The sequence below is a fragment of the Misgurnus anguillicaudatus genome, chromosome 2 (assembly GCF_027580225.2).
Source record: "Misgurnus anguillicaudatus chromosome 2, ASM2758022v2, whole genome shotgun sequence".
NCBI classification, from domain to species: Eukaryota; Metazoa; Chordata; class Actinopteri; order Cypriniformes; family Cobitidae; genus Misgurnus; species Misgurnus anguillicaudatus.
In genome coordinates, this window is record NC_073338.2 from 25,251,004 (window position 1) to 25,277,919 (window position 26,916).

Below are 26,916 nucleotides of genomic sequence, written 5' to 3' on the forward strand. Positions count from 1 at the left end.
ATTGCCTACCATTCTAGCTTTCATCTTAATAACTGTCACTAACAGAACAAACAACACAAAGTCTGGTAACAAACCATGAATCAAAAGGCAAGTAAAACTGGCTGTCCTCTTACTTCCCTATTTAACTGACCAATCTATTTTTGCGGCATTTATATTATTTTCATTATTAAACATTGCTACAAGAAACTCAACATTTATCACAATAGACACAGGTAGCCTATGTGATCAGTTGTCCAGACGCGTAACCACGACAACGACACGCGTGCATTATGAGGTCATCAAGCGCAGTTTATTATTATTATTACACAATGACAAAAGAACAAAAAGGATTACGTAATTACATTATTAATCTATGAAAACAAGCAATAAATAAGTACATGTACAAATATCTAGTGCTTTTAAAGAACCTGTTTTCAATGCTTTTTATTTTCTTATTTTATATTTTTCAAGGGGACAACAACTTTTTTTATTATTTACTTACAGGGGTGGTTCATATTAAAGTGATAGTTCACTTTAAAATGAAAATTCTGTCATCATTTTCTCATCCTCATGGTGTTTTAAACCTGTATGAATTTCTTTTTTTCTGACGAACACAAAAGATGATATTTTGAAAAATGATGGTAAACACACAGCAGTAAGTGACCATAGACTTCCATAGTAGGAATAAAAAATATGATGGAATTTAATGGGAACCGTCAACTGTGTGCTTACCATAATTTATCAAAACATTTTCTTAGTCATTTATAACAATACTTCCAAAATATTTTTTCCTACGAGTCAATGGTCACTTACTGCTGTGTGTTTACCATCATTTCTCAAATTATCTTCTTTTGTGTTTATCAGAAAAAAAAAGTTTAGAACAACATGAAGATGAGTAAATGAGGACAGAATTTTCATTTTAAAGTGAACTATCCCTTTAATAAACATTTCTATAAATGTGCCAGAGCTAGCAAAAAAAAAAAATTACGGATGGTGACAGAATTTTAGTCACCCTAAAAACAAAAACACACAAAATCACAAATTACAAAAAAGGAGGTTTAGGTAATCATATAATATTACATATAAATGGAGATCATGTAAAAAATCTAATAAAAGTTCAAATTCTAGTAAAAAAATTAAGAAAGAGACTCATTAAAAACTATTAAAACCTGCCAGTCATGAGACCCAAAACTCTCAGGTTACAAGCCACGACTGCATTTGCTCTAATGGCATTTGCTCCATTAATTGTTTTAATTGAGAAGTCATGCTATGTATAGGCTAGTCTTCTTGAATATAAGACAAACATCTGCAAATGATATAGTATAGCCTACAAATGGTATAGTAGCCTATATTATTTTAGTATAGTTCTATTATGAATATTGAACAATAATGGAAATGAATTTCCGGTTTCTTAAGGGATTTTTACAAAGACGACTAGATTTTAATTTTTTTTTCTGTGGGGAGCATTTTGAGAAGTTACCTGTTTTGCACCAACGAATGACACAACAAAATGAGACAGAATGATGGCATGCTTTAGTTTAAATGCTTATTTAAATGTTTATTTTAATTATTTAAATCCTCCATTAAAATTATTATGGTTACATAAGCTATGTTTAGTCTAATTCCATACGCTCTGATAGGAAAGATATAGCTGAGAAGTTTACATACATTTGAAAATATTGTAAATATAGCATACTACTGTTAGCAATTGTTATTACAGTCGTATTTAATTCGTATTTTTGTATTAACCGTTTTATAAATCCAATCAATTTAAAACTACAACTCCCAAATGCTCTTACATGAACGTTACGTACAAGTGACGTTTCACACTACGATTGGCTGTTTTTCATGCCAGTCAACTGAGGGGCAAAAACGTTTTGTGTGACGGCGGACAATCATTTGCTTTATAGTTCGAAGTAATAGTAAGTAGAATAACTTCATCAGATGTGCACAAATGAAGCTCAGGTCGCTGATGATATTAGGGACAAACTTGACTCAAACGAGTCAAGATGCGTTTCTGATATCGTCAGTTGTCATGTGACCATATCAAGATGGCCGCGCCCTTGAGTTTGGAGGCGTGGCGTTATATATATTTTGCTGCAGTGTTATACAGTGTTGTACAGTTCAAGTTAGGTTTTCATTCAAGCTTTCCTCTCCGTTGAACCCCCCGGACAACAATGGAAAAGGACAATCTTATTCTGTGAGTTATCAGCATGAATGTGTTGATATGTTTGCGTACCTGTCAAATTATGTATTTAGGACCAGTAAGAATAACTTAGTTAGTATAGAGTAACTCATCATCTGTATTCACAAGAAGGCTGTCATGTGTGCTGTTGCATATCGAGTTTCGTAACTATAAACTACATTCAAAACACTTATACAATACTACTTTTTGATTATAATTACACCACTGTTCAAAAGTTTTAAAACTCTTACATTTTAGCATCATAATATTGATGTTATTAAACAATATTCAGTGAGTTTCCTTCTATTCCAGGCTCTTATTGGTTACCCTTTGTTCATTATTTGGTTCAAACATATTTTTTTATCAATTAAAAAAATTGAATTAAACTATTTTGTCTGCATTGGTAGTGGGTGCAGAGCAGACTTTTAAGCAGCACACACCTTCTGAAATTTTAAGGTCCTAAAATCATTTTCAGTAAAGGGACTGTAAACGTTTGAATAGCGTTTTTGTTTTTAATGATGCTAGTTGGAATAATGATATATTTTATTGTGTATGTTTTCATTTCAAATTATTACAACATTATTGATAAAAGAATAATAAACAATTGCATAGGCCATATGTTATTTTTTTTAGAACTCTTTTGTCTAGATGTCTAAATATAGTTATATATGATGTATGTTATTCTTTGCCAATATATTTTTCAGTATTATAGCATGACACTATATATAGGCTTTAGTGTATATTGTGTGGCACCCTCTGGATTGTCACCTTATCAGGATGTGAAGAAGCCGTTGGTCCAGTGCTTATCTGCTCTGTTCACTTGTTGCCTAAAACATCTGCCAAACCTGATCACCATATCTCAAAGGAAGGGACGGGCTGATCAGTTTAAATGATACACATGCAAGCAAATCCGGACTGTTAAAGGGATAGTTCACCCAAAAATGAACTGTATACATTTCTTTGTTCTGATGAGGACAAAAGAAGATATTTTGAGAAAAGTTTTTAACCATATTGTTTGTAAGCCCCATTCACTTTCATGGTATTCTTTTTTCCTACTATGTAAGTGAATGGGGCTCATGATTGTTTTGATTTGAATCATTCTTCAAAATATCTTCCTTTGTATTCATCATAAAAATAAATTATAGTTTGTAACCACATGAGAGTGAGTAAATCATTTTGGTTAAGCTATCCCTTTAATGATGTAGTTACTCAAGTCAAGTAATTCCATTATGTCAACTGAAGTTCATTTACACTCTGCGGCTGTCTTGATCCCAGTCCCAAAGATTTCCCGGAGCTGAAAAATGACACATTCCTGAGAGCCGCACGAGGAGAAGAGGTGGAGCACATTCCTGTGTGGTGTATGAGACAGGCTGGACGCTATCTGCCGGGTATGTACAATCTGTCTTCATCCCAGTTATTTCCAGGTGATGATGTGTACACCTGTCTTACATGTGGTCATTTATAAAAAAAAAGGTATTTTTTAAACTACCCCAGTGTGCTAAAGTACTAAAGATTTCTATATGGCTTTTCCCTTCTCTTTTAAATCTTCATCAGAATTCCGAGAATCCAGGGCTGGAAAAGATTTCTTTGAGACATGCCGTTCCCCTGAAGCTTGTTGTGAACTTACTCTACAGGTCAGTACAACCGAAACACTCTTGTTTAGCCACAGATATCTAGGTGTTCTGAGTTTTAACGCTTTTTCAAATCACTTTTTGCAGCCTCTCCGACGATTCCCATTTGATGCAGCCATTATCTTCTCTGACATCCTGGTAGTGCCTCAGGTGAGTAACACACTGTTATATTTCACAAATATTTTCACAATTATAAACAATTTGTCATAGTTAACTCATGTTCTACACTATTGTGATTTTTTTTACTGATTGTGAATATTTATCTTGACAAACTTGATATGCATACTTGCTTAATAGCACTATGAATATAACAGTCCAAAGACAATTATAGTCACAGTTAGTATCATTAATATAATACACTGTATTCTGTACACCTTATAGTTTTTGTACTCCTTATGTTTTGTACTGTCTTCTTTACTAATATGGATTTACTGTATGTACACATGTGTATGTTAAGCTGCTTTGCCACAATGCAAAATTGTTAAAAGTGCTATAAAATATATTTATATATGTCCTTAGCCACTCTTTATATTATAGTAAATGAAAATTGAAGTTGTTAAGATTTAAAAATACTGAAATGGTGCCATAGAAGTATTATAAAAGTTATGTGGAACAGACCAAAATGTATGTAATTATACTCTTCAACTTCACTTTTGTAAACCACATCAACACATTCATTCTAGTACTGAACATTTTTGCGACTCTGATAAAAGCTTCTGTAGGATTAGAGACTAATCTCTAAAGGAACTTGAATATTTATGCTTTTAATGTGTTTGACTAGGCTATGGGAATGGATGTTGAAATGACTTCAGGAAAGGGCCCCACATTCCCAGAACCACTGAAGGAGCCTGAAGATCTACAGAGACTTAGGAGCAAAGTGGACGTGTCATCAGAACTCAACTATGTTTTTAAAGCCATCACGTTAACGCGCCACAGAATAGAGGGAAAGGTTCCTCTCATTGGCTTTACAGGAGCCCCTGTGAGTAGACAAGCACACACTAATAACTATACATCCTTGTTCCTGCTCAGCTGGTAAAGCATTGCGTTAGCTTAGCAAAGGCCATTGGTTCCATTCCAAAGGTAGACGAATACTGATTTAAAAAAAGTCTAGTTTTAATGCACTGTAAGTCACATTAGGTAAGGGTCTGTCGAATGCATAAATGTAAAGTGTTTGGGAATAATGATAATAATCTGTTCTCAATCTTTTATGAATGGCAGTGGACTCTAATGTCCTACATGATTGAAGGAGGAGGATCCACCACACACTCAAAAGCTAAACGCTGGCTATACAGATACCCAGAAGCCAGCCACAAACTCCTGAGCCAGATCACAGATGTAATAGTGGAGTATCTTCTAGGACAGGTGAAAGCTGGAGCTCAGGTAAGTGAGACAAATCTCATACATTATTTTAGGTCAGTTGTATAATATGTGCTAAAGTCTTTTTTTTCTACTTAAAATTATCCTACATAATGCCAACAACATTATTACAACATTAATACAAATTCTCTCTTTCAGGCACTGCAGGTTTTCGAGTCTCATGCTGGTTGTTTGGGCCCAATAGAGTTTAAAGAGTTTTCTCTGCCATACCTGAGAGACATTGCCCGCCGTGTTAAGGACAAGATCAAACAATCTGGTTTGAACAGTGTGCCTATGGTGAGCAGAGCGTTTTTTTTTTTTTTTTAAACAAAACGCATTTCATTTTATTTATTTATTTAAGGACAGTGCACATTAATAAACATTTCTGTAAGTGTTCCAGTGTTAGCCAATAGGCTAATTTTCTACTGTAGTCCATTTGGCAAGATGTTATATTATGCACATGGTGGCTAATAAAAAAAGAACATATTAAATTACACAACAATTGATATACATACTGCCATAATACTGGCTTCATTAAACATAAAATCATAAAACCTATTAAATATAACCATACAGCCATACAACTGTTGGGAAATTAATATATTTAAAATTTTAAGAACTGTAAATAAGTGAAACATTTCTAACACGCTTTGCCTTATTTATATATTTTGCAAATGTTTGTTTTTATTTCTGAAAGAATCAAAATGTTACCAAAATGTCATGATTTTATTTTACTTGCATATACTCATATTTATTTGACTGAACACTTGTAATAATATAATCTGCCACTAGTTGTCAGTATCAGATCTTCTTTCACTGTAGCTAGCATGAGTCACAATGGCAATCTCCTTACATTAACTCCTCATGTGTGTTTTCTGTGCAGATTGTTTTTGCTAAAGATGGCCATTATGGGCTTGAGGACCTCTCTGAGTCTGGTTATGAAGTAGTGGGTCTAGACTGGACCATTGATCCTCATTCAGCACGGTTAGTCACAAAGATGTGTTTAGTTTCTGATTTCACTTGTATATGCCAACACGCATTACATCCAATGCTTTGCAAAAATTAGTCTTAGAAAAACGATTTAAAAATGTAAAACATGATGGGGTGGTTTCAGGGATAGTGATTGGCTTAAGCCAAGACTAGGCCTTAGTTTAATTAGGAAATATAATTAGTTTTAACAAACATGCCTTACTAAACATTACTTGTGTGCCTTTTGAGGCCAAACAAAGGGCACTGATGTATTTAAAGATATGTCAGTGCAAGATGTTTTCAGTTTGGACAGCTTTTATATTTATTTGAGTCTAGGACTAGTCTAATCCCTGTCCGGGAAACCACCCTGATGTGATTTTAAAGGGATAGTTCACTTTAAAATAAGAATTCTGTCATTATTTACTCATCCTCATGTTGTTCTAAACCTGTATGAATTTCTTTTTTCTGATGAACACAGGGGAAGATATTTTGAGGGGTGGTGGTAAACACACAGCAGATAGTGACCATGGACTTTCATAGTAGGAATAAAAATATAATGGAATTTAATGGGTACCATTAACTGTGTGCTTACCATCATTTATCAAAATATTTTTTTCATCATTTATCACAATACTTCCATATATTTTATTCCTACTATGGAAGTCAATGGTCACTATCTGCTGTGTGTTTACCATCATTTTTCAAAATATCTTCTTTTGTGGTCATCAGAAAAAAGAAATTCTTATCTTACATTTTTATTTTTAGAATAATAGCACATAAGGAAAGCTATAAATTAACCAGCATGATCTTACGGATTTCTGTGGTATAGTCACGGAATATTTTGCTCATTTATCTGTGTCATTGTCACGGATCTCCGCATTTTTCTGTGTCCGCACCACTGACTTTCTTTTCCGTGTCAGTTTCATGTAGTGGTTGCTCAATTGTTTTTCCTGTTTTCTTGCCATTGAAGCTTGGGTTTGGGGTTAGAACGACTTTCTGTTACACAAAATGACATCCTAACCCAAACCCAACTCTAACCCTAACGCCAGGCGACAATGATTTAAAAATCTGAAGTAAAAAAATATAAATCAATAGTTAAAGTGACATCCTACCCCAAACTCCAAATCTAACACCAAACCCAAGCGACAGTGGTTTAAAAATAGGAAATACAATTGAGTAACCAATACATGAAACTGACACGGAAAAGAAGGTCTGTGGTACGGAGACGGAAAAATGCGGAGATCCGTGGCAATGACACGGATAGATGAGCAAAATATTCCGTGGCTATACCACGAAAATTTGTGAGATCAGGTTGAAAATAACACTAAATGAAGTAGGTATACCTTTCCATTATTTTAACAAAGTTCCTGAATTAGCTGTTTCAACAGTATTATAGTTCCTATAAACTGTAAGATGGGCACTTAATAGGCACAATATATTGTGTACAAAACTACTTAAGGAATTTAAGCATAAACCTTTATATCAAAAGATATATTTAGTCATTTAAATTGTCATTTATTTAGTCATTTATATTTATGCATTTAAATTTATTGTAATGTATTGAGCGTTATAGGTGTAATATTTAAAAGTCAAAAATTAAAATCAAATTTATTAAAGAAGGTTGCATTATATTTATATTTATATAACCAATATGTTGAATCATCTGCGTATGTTTTCATAAGTCCAGACACCAGAAAAATGCCAGTTTGTACAGTTTTTTTATTTTATAGATAAGGGATATATACATGTGTTATGGATGTGACAAAAGTTTTTAGGAGACAACATACTTTGTATGAATTCTATGAATAAAAATATTCATTTTATTTACATTTCCGTGTGTCCATTTATGAGGAAACATGGGCGTGACAATGCTGTAATCTGTGTTTACCTAACAAAAAAATATTTTATAAAATGTAAACAGAAACCTCACATTGGTATTTAAGACACCAAATATGGACATCTGCACTCCTAAAAATAAAGGTGCTTAAAACCTTTTTTATTTCCTCAAAGAACTATTTACTATGTTGTTTAAATAACCATTTCTTAATGCATTTTTATAATCTGAAAAACTTCACTTTTTTCACTTTGAAGATCCTTTTGTGAAACAGAAAGGTTTTTCAGATGTTAATGGTGGTAGCATTTAGACAGAAAGGGTTCTTCTATGCACCTTTATTTTTAAGAGTATGAGATACCAGCATGGTTAAATAAATTAGGTTAAAAATTATTTTTTCCTGAGTAAGGTTGACATTTGCATGGAATTGCTGAGATGTATTTGTTTGTTGGTAAAAAAAAAACTATGTTCTCATATTGAAAGTAGTGTCACTTACCTTTGGTACATCTTGTTTTACTTTCAGTGTGAAAACTGGAGGAAAAGTTAGTTTGCAAGGCAACATGGATCCCTGCGCTCTTTATGCCACAAAGGTGAGCATAAGCATTAAAAACAACACACAACTGACTGAAACCTTGACATTTTATTTGAACTTGAGCCTAATTTCAAGTTAGCTAAGATGTATTAAAATCTTGAAATTCTGGTTACTCAGTTTCAAAATAAAGAGGCCCTTTTGTTTTTACAAATTTGGGCCCCGCTAGTAACCTGACCCTTATGAACAGCTGTTTTCCACACAGAGCTCTCCTTGGCTTTCATTGCTCATGCATAAAAAGCATGGCTTTCATAGCATTGTTTTTCAACCTCCAAAATACATTTCCTCCCTAATCATTTCAGAAGTTATCAGGGTGTGACTGTCTAGCATTTTTTTTAACTGCAGCTCCAAAATTTTGATCAACAAACGGAGAACTAAAGAAAACAAGGTTTGTGTATGATAAACAATTTTTGTTTGTGTGTTTAGGAGCGTATATCAGAGATCGTGAGGAAGATGCTGGAGGGCTTTGGCATGAAGGGCTACATCGCTAATCTGGGTCATGGGCTGTACCCTGACATGGACCCAGAAAACGTTGGGGCATTTGTGGAGGCCGTTCACACCCATTCTCGCCAGCTCCTGAAACGCAAATAAGACATGACTCTGCATTTCACCAATACAAGAACTAAAGCAGAAATAACCAATGAATGACTGCGTCTGATTCATTTCAGTTATTCTATAGGCCATCAGTTTTACCTAAATCAGTTTTACTTTTATAATGGCTTCACAACGATTCATCTGATCTTTAATTAAATTTACATTTACATGCATTTGGCAAACGCAAGGATAATTAAATCCTTGCTCTAAACATGTCGTAGCCAGATTGATGCGTTTTCATTAGAGCTGATGCACTGAAGAATGTGAAATAAGTGATGGTGGATAAAATCTGATTGAAAATGGAGCACTATATGAGTTTAATACATTATCATAGTAACATCTGGACTGAGATACACTGGAATTATGACTGACTCAAATGAACCTTTGTGTACATATCAATGTATGTTTTATATAAAGTAAAATAAAGGGTGTTTCTTTTAAGACAGTTACATTTTTGCGTTTTCTTTTTTTTAAGGAAGTGGTGTGGGGTTACAGGTTTGATTTATGATTTACTCTTTCTCTTTGTTGGCATTTAGTAATAGAAATGTTAATCCCATGGGCGTAATGCCAACGCACGAATAAGCACCCTGCGTAAGCAAATCCTTAAATCCTGTTGTTTTTTGTTTTTGGGTGGTAGAAGAGGGATTCCCCAGCAACACATCATGCGATGTGACGTATAAGGGATGTTTTGAAGAACCCGGATTGTCAAAACAAGGATTTAATGTTAGAGCTCTTAAAGCATTACGTTTAACTTTTATACCTATATCCATATAGATATTAAATTCATGTATTAAAAAAATGCATTTCTATAATTCTTTTTCATTTTCAGCTAAAGTTGTTTAAGCTGTTTATCTTTCAGATGTTTTTTCAACACAAACACATAAAATCATTTAGCATAAAGTGGTAGTGGCCCACTTTTCCCCTCATTTGCCAGTTTGCAATGTTGTCACATTGTAAGTCTGGCTATAGTTGTGTGTTAGGTACCATAAGCCCTGTTAAACAAAAATGTCTTCTCTTGCTGTGTTTTTTTTATATATATTTAAACACTTTCTGTTGCCTGCTTTATTGTGTCCACAGCTGCCATTTTCTAGATACATACACACACAAGCACACATTCTGTGTTACCTCCAGGGGCTTCTGGCATTATTTTTAATTGCAACAATGAATCTACTAAAAAAAGCAGAATTCCCTAAGGCCTCATTTAAGAAGCCACAAGGGGGATATGAGTGGGGGTTTGTGGGGGGGTTCGGGTTTTCTCAGCAAATCAGCAGGCCTGAAAATCCAATATGTTCCTAAAGACAGCAGGCTGTACATCGTTTGTCAGGTCCTGCTACTATCAGCGCTTTATCAGATGGAAAGGTTTTTGGGTCTTGGCCCAAATATTGAAGAATGAACAAGAGAGGACTTTATGTTTGGTGGGAGCTTAAAGAAATGATCACACATTTATGGTGGCAAGTGTTTTGCCTAAACTTCTATAGACGTTTTCATTGGACGTGTACACGACGGAACTTAAAGGACATATCACGGAAATATGTCTTTTTCCATGTTTAAGTGCTATAATTGGGTCCCCAGTGCTTCCATCAACCTAGAAAACGTGGAAAAGAACAACCCAAGAACTTAGTTTTGGTAAATCATTCTCTGCAAGCACGCGAAAAAATAGGTTATTGGAATTTGGCTCCCCTGTGATGTCAGAAGGGGATATATCACCCCTTAATCTGCACTATTCAATCACGGCACTGCTATTTAGTGCAGAGATCAGCTCATTTGCATTTAAAAGGACACACATAAATTATCTATATAGTATCTTGAGCTAAAACTTAACATATGTACTCTGGGGACACCAAAGACTTATTTGACATTTTAAAAAAGTCTTGTGAAATGCCCCCTTCTCTGTTTGATTAGTAGCTAAACTGCATAGATATATGTGTTAGATGTCGCCTTAGGGTTCTAAGCATGCGTCAAAACCGCCGCCATCTTGGAACAGGGGTCTTGTCATAGGAATTAGCTAGGTAACGCTGCTATCTCCGCCTGTACTTTGAATTCATAGACGATGCTGGACTTCTGTGCTGCGTATGGATGTTAGGCCTACTGTCACTTTGCATTATATTTAGAAAAAGTCGATTTTCTTAATATCAAAACTTTACATTTTCTCTGGACTCAATGCTTAATACATGTCTGACCATTGGAATAAAAAACCTAGAAATTCGCATTCATGACGATTTATGGTGATTTTATTTCTGTTACACCATTGCCTACAATGACGCTGATGCAGGGCTCCCCTGTTTCAAGATGGCGGCTCTATTTGACGCATTCGTTCCAATGAACTACCGTAGCCAAGGCGACATCTAGTGTACATATGATATCTATGGTGAAACTGAAGTCTGGAACAAAAACCTTGTCAAAAATAAAGTTTAGTTTCTTAAAGACAGGGGGAGACGGTGATTATGAATCACCGCTATGTGAAGGGAGGTCTGGCAGCCGATCTGTAGTTAACATTGTATACATTAATTTTACACGGTAACGTTAGCTCAGTGTAGTTTTTGACACGCTTTAGCAATGAGTTGAACTAACGTAATTTACTTGTTATTTCGCCGTTTATTAGAAATAAACTCTAAAATGTCTTTTTTAGTGTATAACTTTTACATTATTTATTTAGTATTTTCAAGTACACAATTTTTACCCCGTGTAATCATTAGTCATGACAGAAACATTTAAGTTGATGAAACATGCACTAAAAAACGCTAGGATATTTTCAATCCAGGATTGGGTCAAAATGGGCGAACCCAGCCCACTAGGTTGTAATTTACCATTTTTTACAGATGTTAGGACACATTTCTCAAAACTTAGGTCACTTTTGCAAAACTCTTCACACAGTGAGCAAAACAGAAGTCTATGTGGGCTAAACTGAGGATCAATTATCATTGCTTTGGCACAAAATGCATTCAATGACTACGTCTCTCAAATTTCATGAATAATTTTTTCACTCAGACACAACAACTGCCAAAACCCTTTATACATACAGGCCAATTTGCACATGCCTGCATATTGTTTTCAAAACTGTAAAACTTATGTTCAAAACAATAACATAATACAAAACTGAACAAGACAGCAATTTGCTATATTTCAACAGTAATATTTTAATGAAATATATTTTAAATCTTAAAATTACAGTAAATGCTATGAAAACAATTGGACAATTGGACCAGCCACAGCTGTCCACAGCCGAGTAGATTAGCATTACTATTGTATCAGTGGATGGTGTGTATACAAAGTCTTTTGGAATTATGCAGTGGAAAAAAATATACCACATAAAATATTGACGAATTCTGCATAATGCTGATTCATTCCAGTAACATATATTGCAGTGAATTATAAACAGAGATTTGTCCTTGTTTTACACAAGAAAACATTGTATAATGCTACTTCTTGTTAGTGTTTTTAGGTCATTGTTTTGTGGGTGACAAAGTGTGTTTGTCGCTGGTCAATCTTTGCTAGTGTTTTGGAAGAATGAATTGATTTGAGGCCTGAATAAAGTGTTTTGGTAGTTGTAGTGCATTTTGAATGTGAAATGAACTGCTTTGACAAGCTGAAAGTGGGTTAGGAGAACTGTGTAAAGAGTTTTGCAAAAGTGACCCAAGCATTGAGAAATGTGTCCCAGCGTCTGCAAAAAACTGTAACCTGTTCGGTGTTGTTTCAACCCAAAATGCTGGGTTATTTTAACCCATTGTTGAGTTACATCTTCTGTGTGTATTTGACCCAACGGCCTGGCTTCGTCCATTCCTGACCATATTGTTTATATATAAGCGTATTGTTTAGTGTAATACATAAAAATATAGTGCATTTAAAAGTACTAAATAAATAGTTATACACTACAAATATACTAAAACAATAGTACAGTTCTACTTCAGTACTTCAGTACAATTGAAAAAGTATACTAAATGCCAGTAATACTTAAAGGAAAACACCACCGTTTTCAATACAATACTTTACAGGAGAATTCGTCTTACCTCAACTTAGACGAACACACACACGCCCATCCTTTCTCAAATCACTTTCAATCTTTGCACAGCGCCCCATGAATGTGCCAGCATTCAGCCTAGCCCCATTCATTCCTATGGCTCCAAACAGGGAAGAATTTAGAAGCCACCAAACACTTCCATTTTTTTCCTATTTAAAGACTGTTACATGAGTAGTTACACGAGTAAGTAGGTTGCACTAAATAAAACTTTTGTTTGGAGCCACAGGAATGAATGGGGCTAGGCTAAATGCTAACACATTCATGATGTGCTGTGCAAAGAGTTTAAGTGCATCCATTGAAAAGATATTAATTCATCTAAGTTGAGGTAAGAACATAGTAAAATATTGAAAAACTTTGTTTTCCTTTAAATTGATTTTTTTGTGTATTGAAATAAGCATAATGGCACAGTTGAGAAACCTACATTTAGATATTCTAAAGAAACACTAAAGACTAATTATTTGTATATCAAGTACAAAATTAGTATATGAAAATAGTACATTTAAGTGTACTTACAGTTAAGTGTACTTACAGCTTGATCTTTGTTCTTACTTTCACAGTACTCTTCACCTCCCACCTATAAAGTCCCCAGCTTCCCCACCCTTCCTTACGCAGTCTTCCAACAACCCCAATTACAGAGGGATTCTGGGAAAATCAGAGCAGCAGAACAAAGCTTGGCAAATCAGCTCCCCTATGAACACAATGTGTTATTACGCTGACAGCTAAACCTGACGCGCAGGGTACAGAGGACAAAGCTTCCTTTTACTGCACAAACCTGCCCAGAAGTACAAGCATTTTCAATGTTGTCTGACAAGCTTGTGTGCACCATCGCTTTCCTTCTGATGATGGCTTGGCTTCTAATTGAAGACACCAGTGAAACATTGTTACGCTTACAAACAATGGCTGTTTTCCCCAGCAAGCCGAGCACCGAGCCCTACTCGACACTCCGATCTGACAGCCTCGTCCCGAGCTGGAAGCTCCCAGCAAGGTGGGAGAGCCAATTATATGTCTCTCCTTCCTGGTGTGTCACTCCTGCTAAATCACTGAGCTAAGGAAATGCCGTCTCTTTGCAGCATGGCTAACAGAACCAAGCCCATCCATATTTCAGCCGTGCTTGACAAACACTTCCTCACAGGAGAGCTGCACCAGGTCCGAGACACAATGAAGAGCAGCAGCTGAGAGGGATCCTGATTGATGGGATAGTTTGTATTAGCAGGCCCAAAGAGCATTGTTCCTGTCGACCGCATCTCTAACACAGTCTATCACTCTTGACACAAGGTTTTCATGGAGTTTATTGTAAGCAACACTACGTTTCTAAAGTGGAGATAGGAAGAGAGATATGACACGTTGGGTGGTTTTGTGGAGTTGACCACTAATTCTCAAGCATGTATCATGACTGTGTTGATGACCTTGTAATGTTTTGCACATTTAACAAAGCAAAGGCGAGCATTTAAAATGATAGTTGAACATTTGTAATTTTTAATGCAAAGTGAAATTGTTTGAAATTTCTTTGTTATGACAACTTGACATAAACCAATACATCATAACTTGTCATAAATCTGTCATAAACATGACATAGCAGAATAATGATCAAACTTAAGAAACTACCTAGCTTTATTTTTTAACATTGCATTAAACTGTCATTTAAACGTCATTAAGTGTTAATAATCTATTAAATAATTTTAAATACCTTAATAAAATGCACCAGACGCATCAAAATATTATACTTTTGTATACAATAAATAAAAAGCTGACAACTAACAGAACTTGTTCTTCCGCACACAGAGAGTTCTGACATTTTCTGAAAACTAACAAAACATTTATTTAATTTAATGTAATTAACTGTTTTTCCAGTGATATGGACTCACCGCTGCATGCTTAACCGAGAGTCAACCTTCCGATCTCTTTGATGAAGCCAATCCGGAAGTGATTTAAACTGCAATTCATCACCTGGCCACTTGAGGCTGGCTCCAAAAGGAAGTCAATTCCCATAGACCTCCATGTTAAAATGCTCAACTTTACAGCACTAGCGTAGCCAGGATTCACAATGTGGGTGGGCCCAGAGAAAATCAGGTGGGCCTTAACCCAAAATGCATCTGTTATCAAAATATACAAACATACAACTACACCAGCTTCAATATATCACCGTTTATTAAGAACAAAAGCCTGTATGGACCCTATTTTAACAATCTAAGAGCAATGTGCAATAAACCAATAAGAGTCTCATCTCCTTTAAAAGCTAGTTGGTGGCGCCATCCCGATTCCATATTTTGGCAGAATTTGTAAACTAAAAAACTAAGCGGAGGAAGAAGACCACCTCTTTAAGATTGATATTAAAAAAATGAGTTGTTTGTATTTGTAATGAAATTGTTAGCTTTTGGTATTAAAACCTTTAAAAGTCGTTTTCTTTCAGTCATGGAAGTAAAAATAGCAGGCTTTTCATTGCTGTAAATGTATTGATAGCCCAGATGATCAGTCTTATCTCAAATAATATTTTACAAATATGCAAGAAAAGCTTTGTATTTTAAAAATACTTTAAATAGTAGCCTAATTTGTTGGTATTTGAAGAGTTTCGTTGCAAAAAGAGATAATTCCGCTTTTTTTCAGAAATCTAGTTTTTTGGTTGTGCATTCCAATTAATATGAATTCAACTGCAGTTGGTTTGTTTTGATTTAAACCTTCATAACTTAAAAAATACAGCTAAGTATCACTATAAAACAAAATAATAACCTGATAACATAATAATTTGACAAAAATGTTAAAAACGTAGTTATATTGTTTTGCAACGAAATTCTTCATTTAAACTTGTTAAAGTCGTTTTCTTTCAGTCATGGAAGTAAAAATAGCAGGCTTTTCGTTGCTGTAAATGTATTGATAGCCCGGATGATCAGTCTTATCTCAAAGAATAATTTACAAATATGCAAGAAAAGCTTTGTACTTTAAAAAATACTTTAAGTAGAAGCCTAATTTGTTGGTATTTGAAGAGTTTCGTTGCAAAAAGAGATAATTCCGCTTTTTTTTCCAGAAATCTCGTTTTTTGGTTGTGCATTCCAATTAATATCAATTCAACTGCAGTTGGTTTGTTTTGATTTAAACCTTCATAACTTAAAAACTACAGCTAAGTAGCACTATAAAACAAAATAATAACCTGATAACATAATAATAATTTGACAAAAATGTTAAAAACGTAGTTATATTGTTTTGCAACGAAATTCTTCATTTAAACTTTTTAAAGTCGTTTTCTTTCAGTCATGGAAGTAAAAATAGCAGGCTTTTCGTTGCTGTAAATGTATTGATAGCCCGGATGATCAGTCTTATCTCAAAGAATAATTTACAAATATGCAAGAAAAGCTTTGTACTTTAAAAAATACTTTAAGTAGAAGCCTAATTTGTTGGTATTTGAAGAGTTTCGTTGCAAAAAGAGATAATTCCGCTTTTTTTCAGAAATCTCGTTTTTTGGTTGTGCATTCCAATTAATATCAATTCAACTGCAGTTGGTTTGTTTTGATTTAAACCTTCATAACTTAAAAACTACAGCTAAGTAGCACTATAAAACAAAATAATAACCTGATAACATAATAATAATTTGACAAAAATGTTAAAAACGTAGTTATATTGTTTTGCTACGAATTTCTTCATTTAAACTTTTTAAAGTCGTTTTCTTTCAGTCATGGAAGTAAAAATAGCAGGCTTTTCGTTGCTGTAAATGTATTGATAGCCCGGATGATCAGTCTTATCTCAAAGAATAATTTACAAATATGCAAGAAAAGCTTTGTACTTTAAAAAATACTTTAAGTAGAAGCCTAATTTGTTGGTATTTGAAGAGTTTCGTTGCAAAAAGAGATAATTCCGCTTTTTTTCAGAAATCTCGTTTTTTGGTTGTGCATTCCAATTAATATCAATTCAACTGCAGTTGGTTTGTTTTGATTTAAACCTTCATAACTTAAAAAATACAGCTAAGTAGCACTATAAAACAAAATAATAACCTGATAACATAATAATAATTTGACAAAAATGTTAAAAACGTAGTTATATTGTTTTGCTACGAATTTCTTCATTTAAACTTTTTAAAGTCGTTTTCTTTCAGTCATGGAAGTAAAAATAGCAGGCTTTTAATTGTTGTAAATGTATGGAGAGCATGACCGGTGTAATCCCAAAGAATAATTTACAAATATGCAAGAAAAGGTTTGTACTTTAAAATAGTTTATTTGTAACGAACAGGAGATCAATAATTTACAAACGTGCCGTTTCAGCACTAGAACAGCGCTGGGTGTTTTGAAATTTAAGCATAACATAAAAATGGTTATCATCTCATCATATTCACAGGTACAAAGTCATCATATATAATAAATATGTGGGGTAGCATTACATTTTTTAAAAATAAATGCAATATTTGCATTTGTTTAAAGCAAAACATTTAATTACTTACCAGGCTACAGGTGAAGCAGCTTTATACGCCTTCTAACGTCTCATACTCGGTCCTCATTAAGTCAAGACACTCAATAATAATGTTTTTAAACATTTTAAAATTTTAATCCTTTGATTTTTTCATATTTTAAACGTTTGTGTGCTGCTGCGCATCCATGTGATAAGCAAATGCGCGTTGTCATCCGTAGGCGCATATTACTAACGTGCTCATTAAATAACAAAAGCAATATTGCTCCATTGACTTAAGAGCAGGGTTTAGTTGGTCAGTGACGTAGTCTATTTTATTTGCTTCAAAATAGCAACTCACCAACCAGAGGCGTCATGCCCATTCAAACTAAGGGGGCATGTGCCCCCTTGGTTTTTTTGAGCCAATGGATTTTGCATCCAACCTCAAAATCAAATAAGCGTCCATGAATCTGTTATTTGACTTTTAATCTATTTAATATGCACACTATTATACATTCTGCATCCTTGTCACTTTTTGGAGTTTTTCGCCGTTTTGATAGTGTTTTGATCATGTTACATTACTTTTATTCTGGCGGCAGCTGGTGCTGCAGTCACCGCAGTCGCAGACGTCATCGGCGTCTGGGCGCGCTCACAAGCTCTCTGCTGTTGCTGGCTTGCTTGCTGCTGCATTTGCCTATCTGAGGAATTAAAACGTGTTAGAAACGCTCACAACATTTCCAAACCCCAGTACGGTAATGTGCAGTTAACCTCCTCTGTGTAGAAAATGTATGGTTTTAAATGTGACCGTCTCAACGTTTTATTAGTAGAGATTCATCTTCTTGGCACAACGCCAAAGTTCCACAGAGTTCACGGGGGCGCGGAATCACACATGCTTAAATATGAGGTAACGTTAAAATGTAATGCAAAATCCGTTCCTCTAAAAAATTTATCTAAACATATTTCTTTAAATCATTATTGAACATTAAAATCAATCATGTGGCTATAGCTTATGTCATTTTCGTTGTTTATATACTTTATGGATTTAAAATTACATTAATTTTATATGATAATGCAGTTGTTGTGCAAAATGCATTAATGACACAATTAAACAAGCCATTAAGACTTAAATAAATAAAACATGCCGTTTCAGATGTAAATATGATGCAAATGTGTCATTATTCCGATTGAATAGTATTTGATATTAAAGTTAGTCATCACTTTTATTTTGGAGGTTTTTGCATTAAAGCAGGGGTTTTCAGATTGTTAGAAATGTAAGTGCCATGGAAAAGACTGAAAGCTTTGTAATATTTCGTTTGATGTCTGTGTATGCACAAATTTCTGTGAGCTGTTGACACTGTGCCCCCTTAAAAAAAATTGGTGCATGACGCCCCTGTCACCAACAATGCGCCTGAACACAACTCGTTTTCAGACCAGAAGGCTCATGGGCGCAAAAGTGGGCGCAAACGTTATCGGCAAAGACTTTTCTTTTTTTAGCTGCTGAATCAACACCTCATGTTCAGAATCCTCAACGGTAATGTTAAAGGGTGCACCATCAAGCTGTAATAAAGTCTTCTCACCGAAGTTCTTCGTGACCTTCATTCTAAGACAATGAAGCAGCGCAGCTCTCATTATTCCTTACGTGTCAGCCTTAAACCGGGTGTTCATTTCTATGATCTGGGGTGTAGGAGGGGCTAGGAGGCTGTTCGAAATGCGCTACTTATTGCACTACTATTTACAAAATTAACTTATTCCTTATTATAATAGCAAACAAGAGTTAAATTTTTTTTTTATTTTATAGGTCAAGTATAGTGATAATTGCAACATAATTTACTCATTAGGATAACTAATAGGCTTTACTGGATAGGCAGGTGGGTGGGCCCTGCTGACAGGTGGGTGGGCCAAGGCCCACCCATAGCTACGCGACTGCTTTACAGTAGTGGCCACTTGAGTGAGGGGTGAACTGCCACTGCTGTCACTAGAATCGAGCTAGGCCACCTCAGCTTCACCCATGTCCCGCCTCTTTTTCGGTTATCCGCGAGTGATTCGCGGTGACGCGCAGGCAAGATGGTGAAGGCAGGAAACGCCTACTTTAAGCTTCAAAAACGATCTTCACAAACCAAAGGGTGACGTCACGGATAATACGTCCATATTTATTTACAGACTATGGGCTTAACCCACTATTGTTCTGTTTTTATTTAGGTGATTTAGTCTCCAAATGCAATAAAATATAATTTTATCAATTTTAATTAGTATTATTACTATTATTGAATGATTGGTTTTATTTCTTAAACCAATGGAGGAAACTTAAAAAAAAACATTATGAACTGAAGAATATTCATGACGTTGTAAAACTATACATTTTAATGACAAATTAAATTTGTACCATTGTAGTTGAGGTCAAGAAAAATATTAATTAAGCTGTTGTAAAACGATTTGACAGAGTATTAACATTTAATGACATTTTAATGACAAATTCAATTTGAATCACTGGTAAAAAGTGGTCAGTTATGTTGTCTTGGTAATGTCAAGTTGTCAAGTTATGATTCATTGGTTAATGTCAAGTTTTCATAACACAATGTCTTCTTTGCATTAAAATGACATAATTAAGCGAATGATACATAATGACAGTTGTCATAAACGTGCATAAAATCTCCTACCTGTTAATGACACGTGCCATGTCATGATTATGAAGGTGTCATGTGAGTCCCATGAACACCCCTTCAAGCAAAGTGTTAAAAAACCTTCCTTTTAAAAGCAAACCGAAAATATTCATAACTGTCCAATCATTGTTCATACACTGTAAAAATCTTTCATTTTTTGTTAAATCAACTGAGATTTACAAGTCATGTCAACTTACTATTATTTATCTTGACAAGAGATGAGTTGCTACAACTTATAAAATAAAGTAGACTTTTTTCAACTTTTATAAGTTATGACAAGTCATCTTTAGTTATAACAAATCATCTCTAGTCAAGATAAATAATAGTAAGTTGAAATGACTTGTAAATCTGAGTTGATTCAACAAAAAAATTAAGAAGAGGCAAAAAAATTGTTACAATGTAGACATGCCTGTGTGGCTTTAACAGGATCTAACATAATAAAGGCATCCCTTTTTAGATGGCCAATAGCATTTTTATTTCCCAACTTTCTTTTAATAGGAAAGTATTATAGCATAAAACAGTGCTCCTTTTATACACACTGCAAAAAAATGCAGCATGAAGTTAAAACAACTTGCTTTTTTCAATTCAATTCAACCTACGAAGTTTTAAAGGAACAGTATGTAGAATTGTGGCCAAAACTGGAATTGCAATAACAAAACTTGTGGCTAAAACTGGTACTGCAATCACCCAAATGGTGGCCAATACACAAAATGACAACATAAACATCAGTTGAGGGCTGCAACTCCACTTTTTAAACGACAATATCCTGGCCAGACCACTGTTGTCAGTGATATAAGTATTTGAAATGAAAATGATTTCTTAATGTCTATTGACATATCAGGGTCATTTTGTGATTAATTGATATACATTTCTTACATACTGTTCCTTTAACTTATGATAAACTGCCATAACTTATAAAAACAAGTTGAAATTGTTTAATGTAATTTGCTAAGTTTAAGTAACAAAATAACATGTTCATTTGACTTTTTTCTACAGTGAGGTGCTTCACAATGCCATAGAAAAACCATTTTTGTCTAAATGGTTAACATCTGAAGAACCTCTCAAAAATGATTTATTGTTGTGAAAAAAGGTTAGAAAAAGATATGAAAGAAATAGTTCCTTAAAGAACTTGAACTGAACGGTCCTTTGAAGAATCATAAATGGTTCTTCTATGGCATTGCTGTGAAGAACCTTTTAAAGGGGACATATCATGAAAATCAGACTTTTTCCATGTTTAAGTGCTATAATTGCGTCCCCAGCGCTTCTATCAACCTAGAAAATGTGAAAAAGATCAACCCAGTAACTTAGTTTTGGTAAACCATTCTCTGCAAGCATGTGAAAAAATAGGTAATTGAAATATGGCTCCCCTTGTGATGTCAGAAGGGGATAATACCGCATCTTAATCTGCACCATCCAACCACGCCACTGCCATTTAGTACAAAGATCAAATCTTTGGAATTTAAAATGACGCACCCAAAAACGGCACAATTTTCTCACACCTAAAAAGGGTCAATGCTATAAAAATTATCTATATGGTATTTTGAGCTAAAACTTCACATAAGCACTCTGGGGACACCAAAGATTTATGACATCTTAAAGTCTTGAAATGTCCCTTTTAACAAATATCATAAAAGAGAGGCAAAGAACGTGTTTCACACTTTATTCATAGAAAAGCACTGAAATTCAACACAAGTCATATAAAATGGTAGTAGCATTACATAAATAGTAATAAATTTTTGTTTATAGACATTAGCTCAAGAGGTTGCACAAACAAAAAGTGTTGATGAACTATACTTTTGTGGCAACAAATACTGGATACCTTTTTATAATTCAGTAGCACAAAGAGGCGACAAACACTTTCCCTTAAATAAAAACGAAACGAAATCAAACAGTAGATGAACTAGTGAACAATCTCTACCAGCGATTATTATTTTTTCCTTCTAAACTCTAGGGACAGAACGAAACACTGGTACAGTTAACACATACAGACACTTAAGAGTATGGAAGAGAGAAATAAAAAGCCAGAGGAGGTTATTCTCTTTTTGCAATGCCATTGGACCAACTAGTTAGCTACAGAAAATGCTTGTCTTTTTTTTCCTTTTTGTTTTTTCTTCGTCTTTTTTTTTCAATTTTATATATATATATTTCTTAAAGGAACAGGCAGCGCTATAATTCTGCAGTTGTGTTTATTCAAAAAAATAAAAAATCCCTAAACTGTCAAGCTTTCTCCGGGGGGTCTGTCTTATGAGCTAACTGAATGAGCAGGCCGAGGAACAAAGGCTGCATAATGTGACACCTTAACACCTTGCGGTTCGAGAATTCCACAGTTGAGGCAATTTATGTTTTCAGACGAACTCTGTGAAAGTTACAAAAGCAAAAATGGAAACCATAAAAGTAATCAACCTTGCGAAATATCAAGATTTAGCCATTAACGAAGCATCTCCCAATCTCAAAATAGGCAATGGTATGTCACAAACTCCAAACAGATGGACCCTATATGCAAGATATCACAACCCTTAACCCGTGGTGTTGACCACATTGCAATAAAGGAGAATAGTAGCAGATGCATCCTGTAGCATCCCGATCGGGCCGTTTAAAGACGCAAGTCCGTTTTCTCTGTGCTGTACTCCATTGACATTGCCAACACAATGTCCTGAAACACATGCAGTGCTTTCAGAGAACACTATAAGGCTTCAAAGTAAAGAGTTGTACGTAGATCAAAGGCAAAGTCCAAACTTGCAGCTCGTGCAGATTACTTACAGATACAAATTCCCCAACCCCCAGCCAAACGAGGAATATCCCTAAAAAGAGAGAGAGAGAGAAAAAAAGGGAGGAAGATCGGGAGGGCGAGGGCAAATGGTAAAGTGGTTCTGCATAGTCTGTTCATAAACGTTTGTCCCCTCCTTTCTTCAATCTCCCCGAATGCTTCCTCTTGCAAATAAACAAAAGTATTTAAAAGGTTACAAATAAAACTGTAAATCAGAAATGTACACAGGAGCACCTGAGAAATGTTTCTGAAGTCTTTCCTCTTACTGTTGTCACATTCCCAGCCCAACAAATTCAAGTATCCGAAAAGAAAAAAAAAAACATACAATTATCATAAATAATTATAACTTTACAATTTTTTGAATTGACACTTTCATATTTACAATATCTTAAATGCTTATGCTACTACTTTTTTCTGTTTTGTTTCTTTAAGTGATTCCCTGAGAACGGAGTCGAGCGTCTCTTTTCACGTGTACTCCCTACTCTTCTTTTTTCCTTCAGATGGAAGCCGCAGAGTGCATTCTAAGTGTTCGGATCCACTGGGGCACTTGTGGAGGGTGGAGGTCATGGAATGTGGAAGATATTATGGTACAGTTTTCTTTTTAATGCCATTAAAGTCATTTGTCTGTCAATAAAGCATTTAGTCTTGCGCTATTTTATACACGGATTAATAATTGCTGATCCGAACGTGTCGTGAAGGGGATGGAATTGAATGAAGTGCTAGTATGTGTATTATTACTGCTACTCAATCTCACAAGTCTTTTATTTTTTCACTGAGAGGTAACAGAGAAACGTATGGCTGATAATGTTAGACACTGACGGGCATCTCTGCTTTGTTCAGGATGTGACCTTATCGAGAACTTCTGGAAGGATTTAGCACACAGGTATCCTCATTTATTTTTCATCCTCCTTAAATTTGGAAACGGAGATGAAAATGAGCAAACACGGTAGAATATGGAGGAACTCGATGTCGTGTGGCTTGTCTTTGTAGCATTGAAGTGATGCAAGTCTCGGCCGTTTCACTCCTCCGTGGTTCACTCTTAAGCAGAGTTAAAGCTGATCCTTAAAATACGATCGAGGTATGACGGTAACACTGTGTGTGAGTGTTTCAGGAATGACCATTTGTTTTGAATGTTCCAGCCCCTAACAAAATTCACCTTGTAATCATTTGGTTTCTCTTTATGTGCCACGTTTACATTTTATCACAACAGTTTGATTAAACGAAAGTAAGAACAAGCTTAAACGAAACAAAAAAGCGTTATAACCACTTGTTCTCCCCTCCACAAGTTCGACCTGGTAGAATAACTTAGTGAACAGGGATTGTTCACGATATAAAAAACAAGACAGATCAAAACAAATAAAACGTAGAAATTCACCAAAAAAAGAATAAAATAATGCCTTAAATAAATGAATGAATGAATGAATGAAAGATGATCAAGTCCCCTGTTGTCACGTGACGTTTAACCGAAACGTTCCCGTACCAACATCATGAGTTTCTTTTTGCCCTTATAGATCTGTTTGAGGTTGTCTATAAACTGGGCAAACTGAATGTGGCCATCTTGGGCCAATAGGAAGGTCTCGCGTGCCTTACTAAGGAACTCGATGAACTCTCCGTAATGGCGCGGGCTGATGTGTGTAAGTCGCGAGTGGGTGGTGTTGATGTAGGCGCTAATGGTGGCGTCAAGTAGCTGTCTCAACGGCGCTTTGTCAGTGCTCATAAGCTTCCCCGAGTTGCGCCTGCCGGGGATACCGGCCAGACCGGGGGCCGTCATGGTACAGCGCCGAAGGATGTCCGAAAGCACCGTCGCGCAGTGAACGCTCTTGACCACCAGAGGAATGATGGTGGCCAGCTCGTTCTTACCCAGCGAGTGGCTGAGAGCGCAAGCCCACAGCACGTCATTGATGGCCGGGTGCGTGTCTTGGTTGTAGGCCAGGTTTAAGTGGGTCATGGCGAGAGACGCCAATTTGAAAGCTCGAAGCGGGTACCCGCGGTGCTCCATGTAGCGGGCGATGGTGAAGAGCTGAGAGTAGGTCATGCCCGTGGAGGCGGCATCGATGACTATCTGATAAGCCGTCTCGAACGCGATGTGGTCCTTTTCGCAGAGGGTGAGGGCGGACAGGGCGCAATTTTGGGGGTCCTTCATGGCACACTGCAGGGCAAGAGTGCGGGCACAGCTGGCGAGCTCTTCTCGCTGCGGGTAGTCGAGGCTCAGACGCAGGATGGTGTTGTGGGACATCACGGTGGCCGCCACTATACTGGTGGCTTCGGTGGGGGTGAACAGAGTGTACCAGCTCTGTAAAATGCTGACCAATGCTCGAAGTCCTACAGTGGGGCAGATGACAAACCAGATTAGATGGGTAGTACAAACTTTCAAACTAAAAAGAATAAAATGTAAATTAGCAAACAGTAGAGTAGCTTGACACGTACCGACTTCAGTAGCACACGTGACTAACCAGCGAACCATCTCTCTTCGCCTCCAGTTGAGCGTAGAAAGAGTCATCCTCATAACCTGCAAAGAAACGCCACATTGTGTTAAACAAACCAGACATTCAGAAAACAAAATAGCATTCAGGGATTAAAGTCTGACTCTACCTGAAGGCCGAGCTCCATCGCTACATTGAGCAACGTGATGTCGGGAGGGTTATCTGCGGGAGTCGCAATCTTGAAGGCGTCCTGGGCCAGTTTAAAGATTAGGGATGAGGAGTGAATGTGCTTCTGAATGGCCTCCAAAACAGTCCGCAATCTCAACATGTCACCTGAGACGCAACACAGACTTCTCTTAGCTTTTAAGTTTTGTTTAAAATGAACTCTGCGTGATTGTTTCAAGCACTCACCCTTAGCAGCAGTAAGCATGGTGGAGGCCAATTCGCATTGCTGAGATTCCAGATGGCCCAGTGTGAACCAGCGTGGGTATCTGCTGGGCACTATGGAGATGCCATGGTGATTGTGCCCTACGTCACCCGATGGAGCGGTGGACTCCAGCACTGGAAGTCTGGGGTAAACATAATGATATGGATTAGTCACATACCACAATGTATGTAAGGAATAATTGACGACGGACCGTTGAATTATTCGGAAAATAATGCACACGCAAGGTGGTAAAATGCGTAATGTGCATTGTTTTCAAATAATTCATTCAAAAGGACAGGAGTCAATTATGCCTACCATGGCTACCAAAGACATTGCTTTGATGGTTATTTTAAGACATTTGACAGGTTAGGTGGGCGTTTTACAGAAAAATAAACAACACCCATGGAATATTTCTCAACGAATCAGAATAAAGCATTCAGCAGCCCTGTAATTTAACAGCATATAACATTACTCTTACACAATTTTGACATTATATAATACATACACTGTCAAAAATAAAGGTACAAAAGCTGTCACTGGGGCAGTACCCTTTAAAAGAGGACCTAATATGTACGATTTAGGTACAAATATGTATCTTTGAACTACCAATATGTACCTGAAAAGTACTAATAAGGGTGACTCTCACAAAATTAGACTTATAAGGTGTCATAAAACATTTTGATAAAAAAGTAAAAGTATCAAAATAAGAAGCATCCAGTTCCAAACATCTCGTTGTGTACTATTTTGCTTTTTGATTCCAATTTTGTTGTTTTTTCCACATTTAAGGGGAAAATGTTCATTACAGCAACGTGTCCATGACTGGATTTGGGTTATTTGACATGGAAATATTTATAATTAAAAAAATCTAAAAAATAAAAGCTTCAGTGCATGTTATACTATAAACATTTACATTTATTTTCTCATCCTCAGCAACAATTTTCAATCATTGTTTAAGCACTCAAGGAACTAACATTTTCAACAACAAAAAAATTTGTTGGAAAGGACATAATTGACTGTGACACTCAAGATGGCTACCAGGTAAGCAGTTCTTATTTTTTCTCTCCAAATAAAAGTTGAAATTTTATTTGTCATAGTACCTAGACAACTTTTTACATA

At 35.7% G+C, this 26,916-nt stretch overlaps 2 protein-coding genes across 2 annotated transcripts in view; one reads left to right on the forward strand and one right to left on the reverse strand.

Moving 5' to 3' along the window:
• The first annotated feature begins 1,956 nt into the window (after window positions 1-1,956).
• Window positions 1,957-9,583, forward strand: urod (uroporphyrinogen decarboxylase). The gene is made up of 10 exons (XM_055202092.2): window positions 1,957-2,179; window positions 3,440-3,552; window positions 3,719-3,798; window positions 3,883-3,945; window positions 4,577-4,774; window positions 5,014-5,175; window positions 5,311-5,448; window positions 6,035-6,135; window positions 8,475-8,541; window positions 8,967-9,583. Exons 1-10 carry the CDS (start codon window positions 2,157-2,159, stop codon window positions 9,129-9,131), a joined length of 1,110 nt encoding a protein of 369 aa, XP_055058067.1. The 5' UTR covers window positions 1,957-2,156; the 3' UTR covers window positions 9,132-9,583.
• A 12,244-nt stretch (window positions 9,584-21,827) lies between these two features.
• The window catches only part of zswim5 (zinc finger, SWIM-type containing 5), a 38,054-nt gene continuing 32,965 nt past the window's right edge, over window positions 21,828-26,916 (reverse strand). Inside the window, exons 11-14 of the mRNA XM_055202093.2 lie at window positions 25,785-25,942; window positions 25,543-25,706; window positions 25,378-25,459; window positions 21,828-25,272 (exon numbers count right to left, since the gene is read on the reverse strand). Of these exons, the coding sequence (XP_055058068.1) occupies window positions 24,410-25,272; window positions 25,378-25,459; window positions 25,543-25,706; window positions 25,785-25,942 (1,267 nt within the window). The 3' untranslated portion in view covers window positions 21,828-24,409. The remainder of the gene's footprint in view (window positions 25,273-25,377; window positions 25,460-25,542; window positions 25,707-25,784; window positions 25,943-26,916) is intronic.